Raw genomic sequence first — 19,497 nt, forward strand, 5'->3', positions numbered from 1 at the left:
GGGGATTTGGGGGGGGGAAGTGTCCCTATTTACCTTTCTTAGGTGGTTATTACTGTGGTACTCGACAGCAGTAGTGTTCTGCCCACGGTATCAATAGACTGACTAACCGCAGCGCCGGAGTTTTCAGCAATGTTTAATATTGTCATTCTGAGACACTAAGGCAAAAGGATAGAAAGAGAAACCCACAAGCTCAATGCTGGGTGTTTATGCTGGTTTATCCTATTCATCTTTGCTTTTTACACCACTGAACAGGTTTGAGAGAGCTTGCTGCTCTGAGTCAGGCTCCCAGAAGAGTTTCCTTGCTTGTACTGTTGCTTGCTTGAGTTTTCCCTGTCTTTATTCCTGGATTTTACCGCACGTGTTGCCACGGTGTTCTGGTGTGGGTTATACCGAGGAGGGGTGGTCTTAGGACAGTGAAACTTCTCCCGAATTATATAACCAGCTTTTGTTACTGCAACAAATCCATCTGCGGTTGGTACGATTCTGTTAGCAGTTGTGTACACACACTGTACAGCCAGCAAGGCACCTGTGGAAACCAAGCTCAGAATAAGACATTTACTGAGTGGTAGGGTTGGACTTAAAATGTGACGCTTCCCTCAAACGGTCCCTTGTCACCAAACAATTTGAACTCAGTAAAACTGGGTGACATGAAGAGCAAGAAGGAGAGGGGAAAAAAATAAGCCATGCTGCTTGTTTCTCCTTAGAGCATTATAGGTGATTTGCATAATAGAAACTTACAGAAACCTTTCTTGCTTTGCCCTTAAACTGGCTACTGGTATTTGAACCCAGAATATCTTTCTCTACTATGTGCTGGAGTACTCCAGCTGTAGTCTTGCAATTGCAGCTTCCAGTCACAATGCTAATGCGCTGCCTCTGGATTCGGTATTCTAGCCTCTGTTCCGATACTGGCACAAACTGTTGCTGTATGGCATGTTTCCCTTCGGACAACACGAAGGATGCTACAAGCCTCTTTAATACAGGAAAGAGTACAGACTTCCTCGTAGTTGCTAGCATTTCACAATTACTCACCACTTGCGACATCCCAGACTGTAATGGAGTGATCCAGCGACCCAGTGTACAAGTACTTATCATCTTTTGAGAAGCAAGCACAGCAAATGCCTTTCAGGAGAGATGTGGGCTGGAAATAGACAGAGAGGATTAGATTGTTACACTGGTAAATGGAGGTTGAAGTGAAGATGCCTTAGAGTATTCAGTGATTATTCAATGCTTAAGAGTACAGGTAATAAATAAAGATTTTTCACAAGAGTGGTCCTGGAAGGAGGGTGGGAGGTGTCACAAAATAAAGCCCCTAGGTTGTGAAGCATTCTATAGCGTGCAGGAAGGAGAGCCTAGTATGACTGTACAAATGCCCGTGATTCCACCTACGGAAAGGAGTAGCTCAGACGCGTCTGTGGTGTATTGTCAGGTGAAAGCAACAGCATTGATCCAGCCTCCACCATCACTTTTCTTCCCCCGTGCTGGATTTTCCTGAGCTGGCCCAATTTACCCCGTCTGTTGCTATTGTTAACTTGTGAAGTCTCATTCTCTTCACTGCTTTGTGTCATCTAGCTTACACTGGCTAAATGAGCAGTAATAAGCTGTAGATAAGTAACTCCTATGACTTATGTTTAGCGTCAGAGTGGTGTTAACAGCACTCATTCACTTAGACAGCAGTGACACCTTGATAGGGTATCTAGATGTAAGGATGCTTTAAAATCAGACCTAGATTCTGAGAATAGCTTGCTGCCTGTCAGTTTGAACAGCTACATATGGGATTTAGGTATTCTCTTTGGGAGCTGGGAATCCTGTCAGCTGAATCTTCTCTGACAGCTCAGGGCAGTAATCAACTATTGACAGTCTTACCGCTGTAGTACCTTATAATAGCACATCTCGTGTTCCTGCTGACAGAACTCCAAGTCCCAGAGGCACTGCAGGGAATCTTCAGATCCACTGAGTGCCCACTGCTCTCCGTGGCTGCTTTCCAAACAGGAGATCTGGCTTCTGTGACCTTCCAAAGGAAACACTTGGGCCCGAGGGCAGTCATAAAGGAATAAGTCCCCACTAGTCATGCCATAGAGGACTCTGTAATCTGCAAGGACAGCCACTCTGGATATCAGAGCGCCAGGGATCTGAGTTTTAAAAGTGTAGGTGGGCCTGTCGATCACTGGGCATGGATCTGCAGGGATAATATCCAGCACAAGGACTAAATCGTCGTATGCTATGGCAAGCTGCTTTTCCTGCTTATTGATTGCCATGTCGTTGACTGGTTTCTGTGACTCTGGAGGTGGGATGCACGTGACATCCTGCCTGGAGTTCAGTGGAAAGACAAGGACTGTTCCAGATGTAAGCCCTGTGAAAAGGAGCTGGTTTTGCTCAGCTATTTCCAGGCATCTCACTCGGGCAGAGGCGTCCAGTGTGTCACACACTTCACCTGTAAAACAGAAGGAAATCAGCAAGACTGTTCTTACTCCAACTGCACGTGAATGTCTTCCCTCAGATGGGGCTGGTGATTGACTTCTTTCTTTGTGAAGTAATTTGCATATTATTCATATTTCCAATTTTCCCATGTCATAATAATAAGCTATTCTAGACAAAAGCTTTGGAGAGGAGATTAAAAAGCTCTCCAAGCCTGAAACAAATTTTCCTAAATCTCATGCTTAGAAAAAGCAGAAAGGAGCAGACTATGCTTGTCATATGCTCAGAAAACTAACCCTACCTTTGTTGCCTCTGTGACTTGTTTTGTTTCTCTCCTACCCCATATGCAGGCTTAATTTAATGCAGTGTTTCTGAGATGCAGTTCACCTTCTGTGGCATTCCAGATGACGACTTTCTGTCTGTCTTCAGGTTGGGTAAAATAGACATAGTTCCCCCCGTGGGACAGTGCAGTGCAGGCTGTAGTTGGGACAGGCGCCAAGGTTTTCTGCTGATGATTGTAAATGAGGTTCCACACTCTTAGATACGGTGTGCTGTGGGAGGCAGAAACCAAAGTGCAATCGCACAGGGCTAAGAGTGTTACTGGTGCTCCCATGCCATCCAGTGTGGCAGTCAGCAATCCCTGTTCTGATAAACTCCACACCTGCGAAAAGTTGGGGAGGGGAGAAGTCATCGGTGCCCGAGCTACTTTTTCCTTAGTCCTATTTAAGAGGTAAAACAACATACCTTAACTAACTTGTACAGAAACATAAGTAAAGTCAAAGGATAACATCTGAATACTAGAAGGCAAAACATTGCCTTCTTACCCTAAAACAAATGCTTGAAGCACCTGGAGCTATTCAGCACCTGGAGCTATTCAGCCCGCTTGCTTCCTTTGCTCAGAAAGATCCCTAATTAGATCCTGCACTTTTTGGACTGCACTGGCTGTTTACCTCTTTCTTTGGCAAGAGATAATGCTCCAGATGTTGTGTATTCCAGCTGGCTCCTGCTCGCAGATGGATAACAAGGCAGCTTTTAGGAGTTCAAATTTAAAGCATTTCAGAAATGAAATAGTATTTCAGGTCTTGGGCATACACTGGCTTGAGGCTGGCCCTCTGAATTGGTAGAGCGCTCTCCATTCAGTGTCAAAAATAAAAGGAGAACAGAAAGGCTTGAGGCAATAAAGAGGAGGGTCAATGGTCATCTTCTTCTTAGGTGTGTGGCAGTACTAGAAACATCTTCAGAACTGCAAATTGAATGCCCAAACAGGTTGCTGGGGATCAGGATGATCACCTGTTGGATTGGGGCCGTATTCTGTAAGCTGGATTTGTAAGAGATGCTTCTGATTGGGAATTTGCTCAGCCTTCCTTCCTTCCTTCCTACCTGGACAGATGCAGCCTGAGAACCAGTAACAATAATGCTGTTGCCAGCAGAGATAACAGCTGTATGAACCGTTCCTTCATGTTCCAAATCTGCTGCTAGGAACCTGTGGAATCCCTTTGGGTCTGCCAGGTACACTCGCACATACTCCTCAAAGCCTAAAACAATAACATGTTAGTTACTGGTTTATTGAGCTGGGGAAGTCTCTAATCCCCTTCAACACAATGTCCTTATGCATATGATTTAATTCCTATATTTCTTTAAAGATAAGCCCAAAGGGTAGCTTGGAAACCCTAAAAAATAATCATGCCAGCTTAAGTCCTTTTCACTACTTACATCTCACTTACTCCCTTGAGAAAGGGCTCCTGGTACACAGGCAATGTTCTGACTCTTCACAAAGAGAATTTCACCCAATCTTTGTTACTACCTTAGGCTCAATAGTTGAAAAAGGCCAGGCTAATGGGAAATTCCACATGCTGGCCCCTTTTAAAGGACCCTTAGCATGTGGGAGAGCAGCTATTACCAACATTTTCCTAAGGAATGGGTGCTATTGAACCTGCAGCAAGAATGGACTCATCTTCTGACACCACCACAAAGCAAACCCTTCCAGGAAGCTTCTCTAGCAGACTGTTTCCATCAGAAGAGATCTGCACAAAAATAAGGCAAGAGTAAGACATGAAGCTAGGATAGCTGAGCTCCCTCTCTCATGAAGGGAAGAGAATAGATTGGCAGTGAAATTTAATTTGGCTGCATGGTATTGGGCAGAGCTATAAGGTGCAGAAGGATAGAAAGTGTTATGCTTGTCTGTTTGGGAACTAGGATATGGAAGTCTGAGGAGGATGCTCTATTCAGAATGGAGAAAGAAGGCCTCTTGGTTACCAGATCCAAGTCTGGCTCAGTAAACCTCTGGATATTATAAGAAAATACAAGAAGTATTATAAGAAAGTTGAACAGATAGATGTGTACCATGGATAGAGATCCCCCGCTAAATCCCACTATCATCTTCCCTTGCTTCTGGATCAGAACACTGGACGTTGGTGTTTCTTCCTGTAGCCCTGATAGCTGACATTTGGATCTCAGCTCACCGGTGTTGCTGTTCCACAGACTCAGCATTCCTCCTTCAGACACGGTCATAATCACCAACCTTGGGCTGAATACTGCAGAACACATCCATGCATCTGACCCCTCTCCAGAAATCTGGAAGATGAGTTCTGCTGTTTCCAGGTGCCAAGCATTGACCTAGTAAAGAGGTGGCAAAAGAGATAGGAGTAGTGAGGACTGAGGTAGCTTTTCTGTCTACAACCTTTGTGATTGTGACTGTAAGTTCTAAAGTTCTTGTTCTTCCAGCACGCTTTAAGTTAAAGACTGGCCATACCTTTGTATCTGAAGAAGAATATACAATCATGTGCCCCTCATCCACGTGAAGGTGATGTGAGGGCTGTTCTTCCATATGTGTATCCTGGATAATAAACCTTGCTCTGCCAGAAATCAAATTCCAGATGCGCAGACTGTGATCCATGGCAGCTGAAACAGCACGGGTTCCTTTTCCAAACACTTTCACACATCTCACCTCAGCTATAAAATAAGATGAGGATTCACATAATGAGGGATTCTCAGTGCTTTCAGCAATTGGGAGAATGCTGGCAGCTGGGAGGTGCCTGTGTGCCTGCAGCTCAAGGATGGCCAAGCTGTCAGAGCTCTTTTCAGACATGAAAAGAGCTTTCCAACCATAAAAAGTGGAGAAGGCTCACCAGAGTGCCCAGGAAGGGCATGCAGCATCTCAAAAACTTCCATATTCCAGACAAGCATTGAGCCATCCTGGGAACCTGCCACCAGCAATCGGTAATCAGAACTAAGTGCCATCGCTGTGACACCTGCCGTGATACACAAAGAGGAGAGGCTGTTCTCGATACCACAGACAGAAAAGAGATTTTGAGATTGTTAATACGCTGTGTTTCCCCAACTGGAACCCCCTCTATACTGTCTGAACCCCGTAGCCTGTGCCAAGAGCAAGATTAGGTTCCCTCAGGCATATCTAGGTCAGTGTGTGCTTTTGTTGTCCTGACGACAAAATGACCCACTTTATCCTCATTTGTTGAAGCAATTGCCAATGGGACTGGTGCGTGACTGAGCACAAAGGCAAATGGGCCTTTCTCCCGCCTTTGTGCAGGGTCACGGGCAAAACTGTATTTCTACAGAAACAGATGTTCTCTCCTTCTTGCTCTGTTTATTTATTATGTTTCTTGGATCTCATTCACAACAGATGGATTATTAGATATCTTTTTGATTTGTATCTGTCTCCAGGACTAATCCTACCTTTGAGGAATCCGGTGAGCGTTGTGTGTAGGGGCCCCCCAGGCGGCTGGAGAAATCCGCACAGTGGAATGAGAACAGGGTAGGGACAGACACTGCACCAGCTTAGACACTGCTGGCACAGCTTCCCGATTACCTCCGGGTAAGAAGGTACAAAAAAAAGAAGTCTGGCCAACACTTCCGTGTATATTATACTCACTCCTAAGAGGGCAGAGACAAAAAAGCATTTTAGAACATGACTGTGGTGGGCCTGTGAGAGCTACCATGGTTGTATTTTGTGTGACGCACTGAGTTGGCCTTATCTGGCCAGGACCTTGAATAATATAAGGAAGGCTACAGTGTAAAACATGGGCAAATGTAATGGTGTGGCAGGATTTTTCCCCTGAGGGAGGAGTGGGTATTCTGGAGAGAGGAGCAGCACTGTGTACCCTCTCCTCTAGTTAGCTTTAAAGCTGCAAGAGAATCCGGATAGCTAACAGGAGCTTCTACTAGACGTAGGGCAACAGGCACTTTGGTCGTGGTGAACTGCTCTAATGAAATAAAATGCCTGTTGACAAAGAAGAAACCTCAGCTTCCCAAACAGAGGCCCTACCAGAATGAGGCATTTATGAGTCCTTTGATGGATCCCAGAACAGAGAATTTTGTCACTGGTTGTAATTCCTCAGAAAATTCCAATTCTTTCCTCTGGTAAACATTTGTGTCACGCTCGGTCACTCTGACAGAGCTGTTACCTTCAGGGCTGTGTATACTGCTGACTGCAGGCTTCAAAAGGAGAAGCGTGTCCTGCACAAGGCGTAGTTCTGGACAGCTGATGCATTCAGTACACATGGCAAAGTCATCAACAACGCTCTCTATTCCAGAGGCAATTATTTTACAGCTGATCCAGTTCATATTCCCTGCAGAAGGAAAGACTATTAGAGCAGAGAACATCAGCCCTGAGAATGCACAGTTATTCTGAAAAAACTGAGATAAAAAAATGCTTTTTTGGGGAAGGAGGGGATAGAAGGATTAACAGCCACTAGCAGTGGAACTAGGACTCATTTGCTGAGGAGGTGGAGGGCTCCCATTGTCACAGTTCCTTCTTTAGCCTCTTAAATGCTTTATGTGGTGGTTTTTTTTTTTTAATTTGTTAGGTTTTTTAATATGTTTTTCTTCTCAGCGTTTAGAGGATCTAGATCATTTCTTTCAGCTACTAAGGGAGTGTGGCAATAATTCTAGGATAACAGTTCGTACAAGTTAGTTTATTTCTCTTTTTCAAGCTTCCTTCCCACAGCGGTTGTTGATGCTGTACAGAAAGGTTGTGATTCTTCCCTGTGCCTGTAGGCATGAAGCACGCCTCTGCAGAGCACTGTATACCCCCTCTTGCCCAGTCCTTACCCAGCACATCCCGTTTTAGCTCCTCAACTCGTCCAGCATTAAGTAAATGAAATGGCAATTCACTCAACTTCCTCAGATTTGCAACAGTATCAGAGAACCAGAGTGGCTGAGGGGCTACCTGGGAGTAACCAGAACAGTGGGTTTGAGACATGGCTTCTGGATTAATCTGTTTGCTTTCACAACGTCAGTGCTAGATGCTATCTCATGGTATGCCAGGCAGCACTTCCAGAACTTTCATTATTTTCCTGTTAGTAGGAAACGTTTTTAATGACTCTAAATTTCTCTTGCTACAGTCTAAGGCAGGCTGCCTTTCTGCAGATGTGAATAATAAATTACTTCCTTGTTGCAGTAGCCTTTTACGTATATGAAGACTGCATGACAAAGTCTGTAAAATTACTTTAGATCTCCTTGGTTGGAGATACTTGTTTAAAAAATTATGTACATACATATACATAAAATATATATATCTTTGTCATTGTTGAAAGCGCTGAATAGTGTTATTTACTATTATTTCCAATGTCTTCTGATTTCAGACCCTGTCCAGCAGTCTGGAGACACAGAGCCCTGGTCCAGAGCTTACAGGTATGGAAATGCCTGCTGATATTCCTCACCTTCCTGTCAGCATTCAAGGTCCTGCTAAAGTGTGGCAACATAAGAGGTTTCTTCATTCCCCAGCTCCAAGTCCCCTTGAAGAAATCTGCCAGGAGAAAATGCCTCTTGATTTGGTCTTGTTTTGATAGATAACGATTCTGCACCATTTCAACAAATTGCCTGGGAAGGGAAAAAGTAGTAGATGTACTGGAACAGGGAGCTAGAGCTGGGTTTTTTCCAGAGTCTCAGCACTGACAGAGGTTCAGAATGGAGAGGAGTCTAGGCGGGGTGCCCGACAGCCCAGGATGGGAGCATCCCATACTCAGAGGTTTGGCTTATCATTTTCAGCCCTCTAAGAGTACCTGTGTGCAAAGCAAAGAAGGGTGAAGCCGTCTGCCTTCTGTTCTGCCAGGCACTCTCCCATGTCACTGCGCAGCCGTGCCCAGTGGAGAGGAGGAAGGCGCAGGATAGTTTTACTTGAAGGAAGGTGGCAGCGGTGAATCTTTGAGAGAACTTCATCGTCAAGGGATAAAATGTCCTTCAGCTCCATGTCTGACAGCCCATTTCTGCAAGTGAAGTGTGATAAATGAAAAGAAATTATTTATCCTCCTCCTTACTGTTTACACTGATATCTGTAGTGGAAGGGTGAGTGGTTTTTCTGGCAGTTCAAAAGCACTAGTCACCAAAAATCTCACTAGCTCACATGCACACGTGGCAGTCTCAGCTGACCCTGGATAAGCCCTGGAGATCAATTTACTTTTCCAAGTAATCCCAGAACATCTCCCTTCAAGACAATAGTTTAGGTAGGCTGCCAGGTATGAGAGGAATGTTATGCTTGCTAAATATATGTATGAACACAATCACAGGCTCATAGAACTGAGAGCTTTGACTGGTTTTGGCTGTATTTAGATGAATTCCCTATGGACAGCAGGAAGTATGGGCTGTTCCATCAGGGAGACAGCAGTACTTACCGTGAGGAAGCAATATAGCCAAGCACATGAGCCACAAGGACTGTGCCGTGTGACTTTTCCAGTCTCTCGCACAGACGATGCATGGCGTCCTGGGCTGTGCTAGCAATCACTAGTTCTGAAGGTGAAGTGTAAGATGCCCATTTTCTGGCTTCATGGAAGGCCAGCTTGAAGAGCAGGGCTTGCCCACCACTAGGGAAGCTCTGACGGAAATAGGCCCATTGCGTGGGGCTTAGCCGTCGTCTGTCTGACGCTAAGAGCATCTCTAGCATCTCCTCACCTTCCTCACTGGATAAGGGTCCTACTTCAAAGTATGCTTCAGCCTCAGGCACAGCGTGTTGGAGGGCTTTCAGAGAATCAGGCTCTGCCGTGGAAACGGAAATGATGATGTGGACCTTTGGAGGGCAATCTGTAGGGAGCCAGTGGAATCTGTGAGCACCATCAGCAGGAAGTAATCTCTCCACAGAGTCCAGGAACAACACCAGGGTCTGTGTGCTGCAATGGGAGATGGTGAGGAGGAGTTTACTGAGGAACAAAACTAAATCACTGCAAGCCTGTTTGGTCTGGGTTGGAGGTAGTGGCAAATCAAATGCTAAACACACTTGGAGACAAATGTCCCTCAGCAGGCTGTGAACGGCAGAACTGAGTTGGGATGTCCCCAGCAAGCGAATCACAATTACACTGTCTTTCCCTAAAACAGCTTGCACCCGCTCAGATAGTTTGCACATCACAGCTGTTTTTCCACAGCCTGGTGGCCCATAAAGGATGAGGGCTGTGTGGGTTTTATCATTGTTCTGCCTAATACAGTGAAAAATGTTATCCAGTAAATTCTGTCTCCCACAGAAAAATCTGCAGTTCTTCAGGCACAGAGCTGTGTGGTGGCCCAACTCCTGCAGAAGTTGCCTTGGCTCCTCGCTCATCTGTCCTCGGCATCGAACATTCTCTAAAACCTGGTGGTTAGTGACAGCAGTGAACTGCTCACAAAGTTGTTTCAGGTATTTATTATTCTCCTTGCCCTGAGGGTTCCCAGAGTCTTTACTGTATGCCAGTGTTTGTACTTTGAGGTGTTTGGGATAATGGCTTGCAATTTTTGCTTTAAGGTTGCGAAGCAGCTCATTTGCTTCACTCTCCAGATTGTCCTCTTTTTCTAACAGCTCACTGTTTGTCCCTTGCCCAAGTTGTCTGTTGGAATCCTCAACCTCTCTGAGGAATATGAAAGCCCCCGGGTTGCTCTCCTGGGTGTTGAGGAGACCCTGTTCAATCTCCCATTCAATCGCTACAAAAAAAAAAAAAAAAAGGGAGATGTGAGCTTTCGGTTTTGGAACAGAACACAGGAAAAGCCATCCATCAGCATTAATGTGACATCCGTTGGTCCTTCTGTATTTCACGTGATGCTAGCAGGTCAGCATTCCCCATGTCCTCTGAGGTAGGTGTACTCTTGGATGTGCAGGGAGATTGGGGCGGAAAAAGGAGAAAAATTTCTATCTGGTGTATTACTGTTTGCTAGTCAGCACCAACCTCCCCCCTCAGGATTCTGGATATGGCAGATAGTCTCTTCCTTCCCTGCGTCTTTCCTGTTGTATACAATCTGATGTTGTCTTGAAACAAACAGCTATCCACCCTGACAGCTCTGGTTAGAAGGACATTAAAGCCCTGCCAGAACACACCTGATTTGTGGTAGCAGTGCCTCTGCTCTGGGCCGAGCAGCCCACACCTCTCTGCCTTCCGGGCTGCCCCGCGCAGCACTGAGGCCAGGCGTCTCTCCAGGCAATGCCAGGCCTGCCCCTCAGCCGGCTGCAGCACATAGCGGGTGGGCAGCGCATTCTCATCCCGCCAGTACCACTGTGTCAGGAGCTGGGCAGAGTCCCCTGAGAGCTGCAGAGTGAGGGCTTCAAATTCCTTCTCCGCAATGAGCCGAGGCACAGTCTGGTGGCCATAGTGGTCCCCCAGGAGTCCCTGCAACAGGCAAAAAAGGTCCGGCATTCAGGCACTACTTCTGCAGTGACAGCGGGGATGTGGACTGGCTGCCTGCCTTAGCCCTAGGATTGCCAGAGAGGGCTGCTCAGAAAACTTGCTGGTAACTACAGCGCCTTTGTGGCTTCCATGTTGGATGGGAACAGCCAAGCAGAGCCCCAGCCTGTCCCATGGTTGGGGAGAAGTGGCTTTACAGCAGCTGCTCCTCAGGCCTTTACAGTGTGTATGGGGGGGAGAATGATGGAGGTGAGGCACAGAGCAGAACTGGTCTGGGGGCTTTGGCCAATGGTGCTGTAAGATTGGCTTTGGGGTGGAGAAGGACTAAGGGAACAGGACTGAGCCTGGGGAGGACTTTTGATTAGGACTGAAGGCTGGGCTGGGGAAGAAGGACGTCCTGAAAAGGGTCAGGATCCCGTATCCATGCAGTCTGGAAACAACCAAAATGAGCTCAGAGCGCAAACCCACAGTGTAACCCTCAAGCACTGCCTTTCTGGTGTGTGTAAAGGCAAGAGGGAGTAGTGAAACCTTTGTGGCTGGCTCTACTGAGATTTCTAGGTACACACTGAGAATCAGTCTGAGGGAGGCACTGCCTGAGTGCATGCTAGTGTCGTCTGCATATGCGATGCGACGCTGCTAACAGAGGTGTGAGCTGCAGGGAGCTCGGCGATGGTTTGCACTTACGCTGTGGTGAGGCTCTCATGGTCCATGGTCTCTGCCTCTCTGTTGCTGGTCTCTGGTGGAAGTGGCTCGGGGGGAAATGAGGCACAACTTGCACAAATACTTAATTGCTTATTTACTTACTTGTGGCTTCAATTATACCCCCTGGGACTGTGTATTTATTCTCTTTGTTCAGCAAAACCTTCCTGCTCCCTTTCTAAAACCAGAACAACCCGAGGAAGCAACCTGGCACTTCTGCAGGTGTCTCAACCTCTTCTCCCTTTCTGCAAGGCTTAAAATTCTGGGTGTGGGTTTCTGATCAGGGCTGTCACCAAAGCGCTTCAAGGAAGCTGAGGTGGACTGCTGCTGTGGGGAGCTTTCAGTGGTTAGAAGGAGTGATCGGAGGGATTTGAGTGAGGCAGAAGCGTGGAACAGGCATCAGCTTGCAGTGTGACACCCAGCCCTGTCCCTGGTGGTTGCTATGGCATTTTCATTTTTGGTTCTTTGCATGGGGAATTTGTATTTATTCCTTAGTTACCGAGAAAATCTCCTCAATATTGAGGTATTGGGCAGGAAGCAAGCTTGGAGCAAGAGCTTCTTGCTTTATGTTTGTCTCCATCTGCCTCTTATATCTGCTAGTTAACAAACACGACCCCTGTTATCTTCTGCTCTGAAGAGATTTGCTGGACCATATGTGTGTTCCTGTCTAGACTCCTTCTGTCTTTCAGGGACTACCAGCAGTTACTGACATCTCAGCCCCATCAGCTAGCTGGTTTGTGAAGCTGCTCAGGCAGGCTAATTACTTTTGAAAACCACCTTACTTGTCCAGTAGACCTTCTGAGTGCGTGTGGCTTGCCCTGTATGTCTCTTTTTAGCCATAGGGATTGAGCAGGCACCGCAGTGCTGGCACTTACAATGAAGGTGGGACCAGCTGACAGTTTCTGACAGGCTTCAATTTCCTCCAGAGAGAGTTGTGTGTTTCTGTGATCAGTGTCTACAAGCTCAGAAATACCCCATCTCAAGTCAATTACCTGCATAAAAATATTTTTTTAAGATTCTCAGACTAGTCAATACTATCATAAAAACAGTGACATGGGAAAATTAAGTCATTCTATCACGTTTAATTTTTAGATCAGTCTGAACACTAGTGGTATGCAACTTTAATTACTGGAACTCTGCAAGAGACGCTGAGATATTCAAAATCTCTCGGTAGGGATTTCTCCTGTGAAAGACTTAGGGATTTGGACCATGGGTAACCAAGTAAGCAACTTAGTCTTTCAGGACAAGGAATCTCAAGTCTGTAGGTTATTTGCTGCAACATTTCAAGCCTATCTTCTACCGTAGAAGATAAGGATCCCCCACGTTTCAATAGTCCCTTTTATGCTCTAAGTTCTGTGCAAATCAGTATAATTAGAACTAGTTCAACTACTGAAGTATATCCAGTGGAATTTATACATGGAACTTTTCTCCAGTTGAACATAGAAACAAAAGGATGATGTAAACCCTCATGTCCGGCTGCTTGAAGATGATTAGCCACCTAACTCTGCATTGAAATCCATACAACTCAAGCATACAAATATACTTCATCCAAAAGTTCTAGGAAATCGGTATAGCAGTATTTGACTCCTAGGAGGCTTCTAAGGAGATGGAAAACCTATGAGCGTTTTCAGGTTTTTTTTCTTCCATCCCACATATTTTGATGGCCTTTGGATAGGATAGACAGGAGAGAAATTATTTACCTCAAACATTAGGCCGTGCTTCTGACAGAAGGCCTGCGCTTCTGGGTATGCTTTCTCCAGGAGGGTCTCTCTTTCCATAGCCATGTCTGCATGGAAGGGTTTGTGCAGCACAACAGAAGTTAGGAATTTGGAGCCGGCCTGTCTACTTGACATTTTAGACCTTGCACTGAAAATGCAGTTCATGTTGCTATCGTCTAATCTGTGTTGAGTTTCATATAGATGAAATTGTGGTTAAGTCTTGTAAAACTGTGGTTTCCAGGCTTGTGCCCGCGTTCCTACATTACCAATGCGAGTGTGTTTTCAAGGTTCTATACTGGCTTGTCACACTGTGTTTTTATTTGGTAATATGAAAACTCTGGGTCTGGAAATTTTGGATTGCATAGTTATAGAATACAATACAGTAGTATCGATCGAGAAAAATATATTTCTTACATCGTACTAGGGTAAATCCTCCATCCTATTTTAAGATCACTCAGCCACGCTGCTGGCCATCTCGGCAGTGATAAATAGCCACAATAAAAGGCAATTCTACCCACAGGGAATCTTTTCATACAGAGTCAACTCTGTGAAATTTTTATGGCCGCTTCCCCTGCTGTGCTTTTTACAAGAGAAATTACCACTTTCTAGAAAAATCTTTTTGACACCTTTTAAGTGACATATTCACTGAATTAAATCAAACAACAAACTAGGTAAAGTTAAGATAAATTAGGAGGACAAAGCAAACAGGAAGAAGAGTAAGCGCATATATGCACACAAACAGAAGCATGAGTGCTCACTCCCAGCACCCACATGCATGCACCCTCTCCTGTTCACTGATAGACAGGTCATGGATACTGGTCACACCTGCAAAATTAAGAGACACGGGGAATATAAAGGACATTTTTCTCCTTACATATGTGTTATCATATGAGATTATAATTTCTTCAGAACTGGAATATTCTTTCCCCAGAATTATGCAAACATTCATGGCACTACATAATCATGTGATAAAGTAGTACAAGAGGGGATGCTAAAATTAGGATGGGGAATGGCTGTACCTGCAGCTTTCATTGGGGCTGTCTAAGTGAAAAGTGATCACTAATGAAGTCTGTGCCGGCATCAGATGAGGAAAGAGCTCCCTTGGGTTAGGAATTATCATGTCTCCACTGCTGTCCAACAGGGAGCAAGCACTCTCAGCGTAATACCCCTGGAATAATTCATTAGCTCTCACCACGGTTGCACTAGTTACGGGAAATCCTTGTATCGCTTTACACTCCAACCCACATGAATTCCAAACCTTACAGTGAGAGAGTGGGTTTAACTTATAACCCTGTCTTTTGGTGAAAATCCAGTCACATGTCACATCCTTCATCCCAAAACTGTTCCTGAAAATACATGAGGTCTACCACAACTTGGACAGGTGGTGTAAGTAAAATCTTACCACTAGCTGTGTCCCTATATGTCCACTAATTTCAGATTGTCTGCAGTTCTCATACATTCCTTCCAGCATCTGCAGCTGTAACTGTTTCTGTAAATGCTGACCTGTCTGCTTAGGCTGGAAACACCTGACTGTCCAAACAGCATATTCATCACGTTATCTCCTACTGGAAGAGATGCTGCAGTGTTTCCTTTCTTTGGAAGGCACTTTGTGTGGAATTGAGAGCCTGTCTAAGCCTATGTTTCCTTACTTAAAAATGGAGACAGAGTGAATGATTTTCAGAAGAACAGGAATCAGAGTTTTGTAATTCCTGAAAATCTGAGTCATTGCTCCCCCCTGCCAGTTACCACTTTAGGAGCTCAGTCTGGCAACTGTGTCCCAGTAGGCAGAGGAAGTGGGAAATATTTGGATATTGTCCAAGAAGAGAAGTTCTTCACAAATATATCTTGCTGTTACAGTGGTGGATGGGAATCAAATGTGTGTTGCCCAGGGTTTCAAGAAAGCCTGTGAACTTCGCTGTCTTGTGTGCAGGCAGGCATTGTGCCGCACTGAGCTGTTATTGCACAGTAGTGCCTATGCTGAATTTGGCTTCACTGCAAATGCCATCGCTAATGCAGAATTCTGCCATCTCTGGCATGTCCTCAGTGCAAATTGGGTGTGACAGAATAAAGCTGTATATAAAATGCAGCAGATCAGACATCTTCACTTTCAAATGAAGCTGCAAGCTTATAGCTTCTCTGCTAAGCATAGTAGTCTCACCGCATTGTAACACTTTGCAGACTCTAGCAGAGAGAGTGCCTGATGCATTGAGCAGCTTCAGGACTTTTCAGCTTATTTACCTGAAAAAACTGAGCTGATGAAGACTCGGACCAGGCTGGAGGGCTGCAAAGGAAGTGGAACCATCTTCCCACAGAGCAGATCCCGGCGTGTATCTGGACTGAAGCTCATGCTGCTATCTGGACTCCCTGAGCTCTCCTCAGCAGAGACTGCTCATTAGAGGGATGACTAATGGCAACGAACACCAGTCAGTGGTGCCTCTCTCCAGAAAGCTGGCTTCCTCCTTCTTTTAAGGAGAGTCTGGGAAAATTTCAGCTACTTTGATAGGAACAGTAGGAAATGGTTGACTGGCTGCACTGAGATGCAGTGAAACCTCACCGCATCCTGGAGTGATCCATCTGTATTTGAAGAGGACAGATATCTCTATAGCAACCAGTGTTTGTCACTTGGGCAGAATCCCCAGGGTCTCTTTCTAACGCAGTAAATGTGCTCCCTATCAGGTGCTGTACACCTGAGGTCCCTTTGTTCGCTACCCTTGACTATTTTAGAAATACTCATCTGTGTATTTCAGCATCAGGTAAGCCTGCCAGTACTAGTATCATTTATGGTTCAGGCACTCTCAGCCATTTAAAGCAGGTTTCTTGATACCCAGGGAGTATGCCTATGCCCTGTCACTATTTGCATTCTGTCAAGCTGTGCATAAAAGGCATTTAAACAGTGCACAATAAATATTCACTACTTAATGGCTACGTTTGGACTGGGGTACCACCCCCAAAAGAGCAGCATGTGGGAAAAGGTAGAAAGAAAAATGTAATTAAATTACAAAAAAACAGCAAGTAAGTAGAAATCAGAAAGAGAGAAGAAAAAAGACTTCCCGAGGGATACTGCAGCTAACAGTCGAACTCCAGTGACAGAAGCTGTTTGGCTGTTGCTCCTAGTTTTGAGTTACATAGTGCAGGACAACATCCATGACCCACCTGCTAATCCCCCCGCCGAGGGGATCAGTGTGTGCTGCTGCAGTGGTCACCTGTAGCGTCAATTGTTGAGCTCAAAGGCAGGAAACTGCAGCTGGCAACAAAGAACAAGTAGAAAAATAACGTCTTTGTGCATTCCAAGGGCATTTGGACAGGGAGAGAAGGTAACTGGTGCAAACATCTCAGCAGAGGCCCTAACAGAATAGGTGTCTCCACCTCATGTTCACAGAGCATGCTTTTCAATGTCTTTCTTCCATGCTGGTCTGTTTTCCAATATTCACAGCACGTTGCTATTTCAGTTTGTTTCAATATGTGTTTCTGTATTTCTTCTGTATAGCTTTTCCCATAAGAAATGCTGCTTTCTCCATGTCCTGTGGAAACAGAGATGGTGCTATACCAGCCAAGCAGATTCACTCACTCAGAACCACTTTCCGCTTCCCCATTTTCTCACAGGAGACCATAATCTATTATTTCTGTGGGTTTTGCCTTTTCCAGGAAACTGAACTGAGCATGTCAGAGAAAACCAGTATCAGCCAGAGCAGCTGCTGTAGTTTTTCTGTTTCTCTCACAAAATGAGATTTAAGAGGCTGGTGTCTATCCTTGTCTGTACTCCCTGTGTATCTCTGGCATACAGAGGAGTAATTAAAGAAAAATTAGTAATCTGTATTTATGGGCTCCTTTTGCAGACAATACTTGATTAATTTCCACAGCCATCTAGCCAAATAAGAAGAGATTAACCGACATCCTAATCTATCATAAATCAAAAAGGCAGGGAGACGAAGCATCTTACCTTGAGACAAACATTACAGAGAGCCTATATTAGGGTTTAGCCTACATTAGTCTAAATCTAATATAAGACAACATTAGGACTCTAAAGTCATGGATTTTTAGACTGTTCTTCAAGGCACTGCAATCTGTGACATGCTATACGCATCTCACACTGCATCTACCTGTCATTATTACTGATTCTTGTCACTAACAAATCAAAGAAATTTAGCTCACTCACTGATTAAAGCCGTTGGCTGCAGTGGGAGCAGAAGTCCCCAACTAGCAGATCTTTTGGTTTTTTTGAAAGTGAAGATCTGCCAGCTTGATTGAGAAGCATCAGGGGCTGGGATAATTGGAAAAGCAGCAGCTTGCTTTCTGCAGGAATGCAGCATGTGTGTTATGGTTTCTGGTGAGCTTTCTGTAATTTGCAGATCAAAACCAAACAAAATCAACCAACCAAATCTTTTCCAGGGGCATTCTGGATTTCCTCAGGCTATAAAAATGTTCAAGCCTCTAAACATATCAGACCTGTTTTCCTGCATTCCACGTCTATAGCCTACCTGTACCCTAAAGCTAAGATGAAATCACTATCTCACATTGAATCTTCCAAAAAGGTTACATTCACAAGCTCTGTAATAAATTTCCTCTCCATATTCTCTTTTGGAACATAAAGGAAAGAGATAAGGGTCATGATAGAAAATATTATAAATGGCACTTTTTCTAGGGACAGCATGTGAAAGATGCAAATGCACAAGTGTAAAAGAGAGACCAGACTCAAAGATATTCGTGAATGTTGATCTTAGTGCTACCAACATCTCCTTTTTGTCAGAAGTGTTATCACAGAGGTGAAGTGAGTAGCAACTGTGAGTCACAATGGCAGCGTGGGCTCTGGCATGATAGGGAATGTGTTTTCTCACCGTCTGTCTGTTCCATGAGCCATCATCCCCCAACAGCTTGCTCACAGACTGCTGCCTTTACAGACCATGTGAGAGCAGGATTAAATTCTTAGCTGGGAGGTAATTTTGTGGGTGTTTACCAAGTAAGAACCGCACTGTTGGTGACTGATGAAATCCAAACCCCTTTAATTGGCCTTTCCTTACTGTGGATGGGCACATGGGACAAACCAGATCTCCTCGGGGCCAATAGTAAGAACATCCTAAAGAGGCAAATATCAATGCTCTGTGTGCAGAGTGACTGTCTGGGCTTTGGTATCAACAGCATATTTTCTCCATTGCTAGTCGTTTGCCTTGTCAGTGTCCTGTCTTCCTAGCATTTGGCAGCTAATCACCTGGCAAGAGTTGAAAGGAACAACTTCTCTGTTGCTCAGGAGATGGCCAAGGTAACATCCATCTTTCTCTTCTGGGTCTTTCCGCTTAGCTAGATTATGTCATTTGGTTACTCTTTGGACAAAATGTGGAAGAGTGTACATGCTGTCATTAGTAATAAAAGGAAAAGGGGAAAACAAGAACACTGGTTGCTCTAGCTTGGCACTCTGTTGTATTGGCTTTGCCCTTTCTCACATAAGCTCTTCCATATAGAAATTCCTTCCTTTGGCCTCCCATTTTTTTTTTTACTTCAGTTCATTTACTGTGAAGAATTATTAAAGTTTTCTGTAAAATTATCTTATGGGTTTCATTTTTTCTACAAACACAGTAAGGGCTGTAGAGCTTTCCCTATCTGTGAAGCTGACCTGCCACGATGAAAAAGCTGTAGGCACTGGGTTTGGCTCACTTTATGTAACAGAAAAGGGAAACCTGTCAATCAACAAGAAATGCTGAGAGCAGCAACTGAAACACTTTGCTTTTTCCATCAGGCAACCAGGGCCTCTCTGAGGATTAAACCTATTGCTAAATTTAGCTACATCTCACTAGAGTTAGTATCAGGAGTTATCAGATCAGAACATCTTTGGAGGCAATGACGTCTGTCCTGTGGAAGTCTAAGCCCTGGCATGCTTCTCTCCTACCCTGTGCTGCAGCGGCGTTTGGAGCCGGGAACATTCTGCACAGCCAGCACAGCATGGGACTCCTGAGACATCGTAGGATTTTTCAAAGCACTTGAAATACCTACTGTCACCAGTCTGCTCTTTATTGTTCTGTCCAGGTCCTGAGCAAAATTTGTTCATAACCCTGAAATGGATGTCGTGGGAGAGG

At 44.9% G+C, this 19,497-nt stretch overlaps 1 protein-coding gene across 1 annotated transcript; it reads right to left on the reverse strand.

Moving 5' to 3' along the window:
- Positions 1-236: 236 nt before the first annotated feature.
- NWD1 (NACHT and WD repeat domain containing 1) lies at positions 237-13,495 on the reverse strand. The gene is made up of 18 exons (XM_059831635.1): positions 13,412-13,495; positions 12,587-12,703; positions 10,709-10,997; positions 9,045-10,317; positions 8,436-8,639; positions 8,094-8,253; positions 7,483-7,600; positions 6,837-7,001; positions 6,109-6,303; positions 5,544-5,666; positions 5,168-5,367; positions 4,759-5,031; positions 4,349-4,439; positions 3,796-3,950; positions 2,803-3,076; positions 1,875-2,431; positions 1,030-1,138; positions 237-526 (listed from the first exon to the last, which is right to left on the reverse strand). Exons 1-18 carry the CDS (start codon positions 13,493-13,495, stop codon positions 237-239), a joined length of 4,677 nt encoding a protein of 1,558 aa, XP_059687618.1.
- Positions 13,496-19,497: the final 6,002 nt, after the last annotated feature.

Source organism: Gavia stellata, chromosome 32 (assembly GCF_030936135.1).
Source record: "Gavia stellata isolate bGavSte3 chromosome 32, bGavSte3.hap2, whole genome shotgun sequence".
In the NCBI taxonomy this organism is placed as follows: Eukaryota; Metazoa; Chordata; class Aves; order Gaviiformes; family Gaviidae; genus Gavia; species Gavia stellata.

Coding starts and splice junctions, on each gene's coding strand:
- NWD1 (XM_059831635.1), bottom strand. CDS start 13,495: ATGGCTATGGAAAGAGAGACCCTCCTGGAGAAAGCATACCCAGAAGCG. Junction 6,304..6,836: donor CAGTATACACAGCCCTGAAG/GTAACAGCTCTG, acceptor CCCTCTTAGGAG/TGAGTATAATATACACGGAA. Junction 5,667..6,108: donor GCTCACCGGATTCCTCAAAG/GTAGGATTAGTC, acceptor GTATCACGGCAG/GTGTCACAGCGATGGCACTT.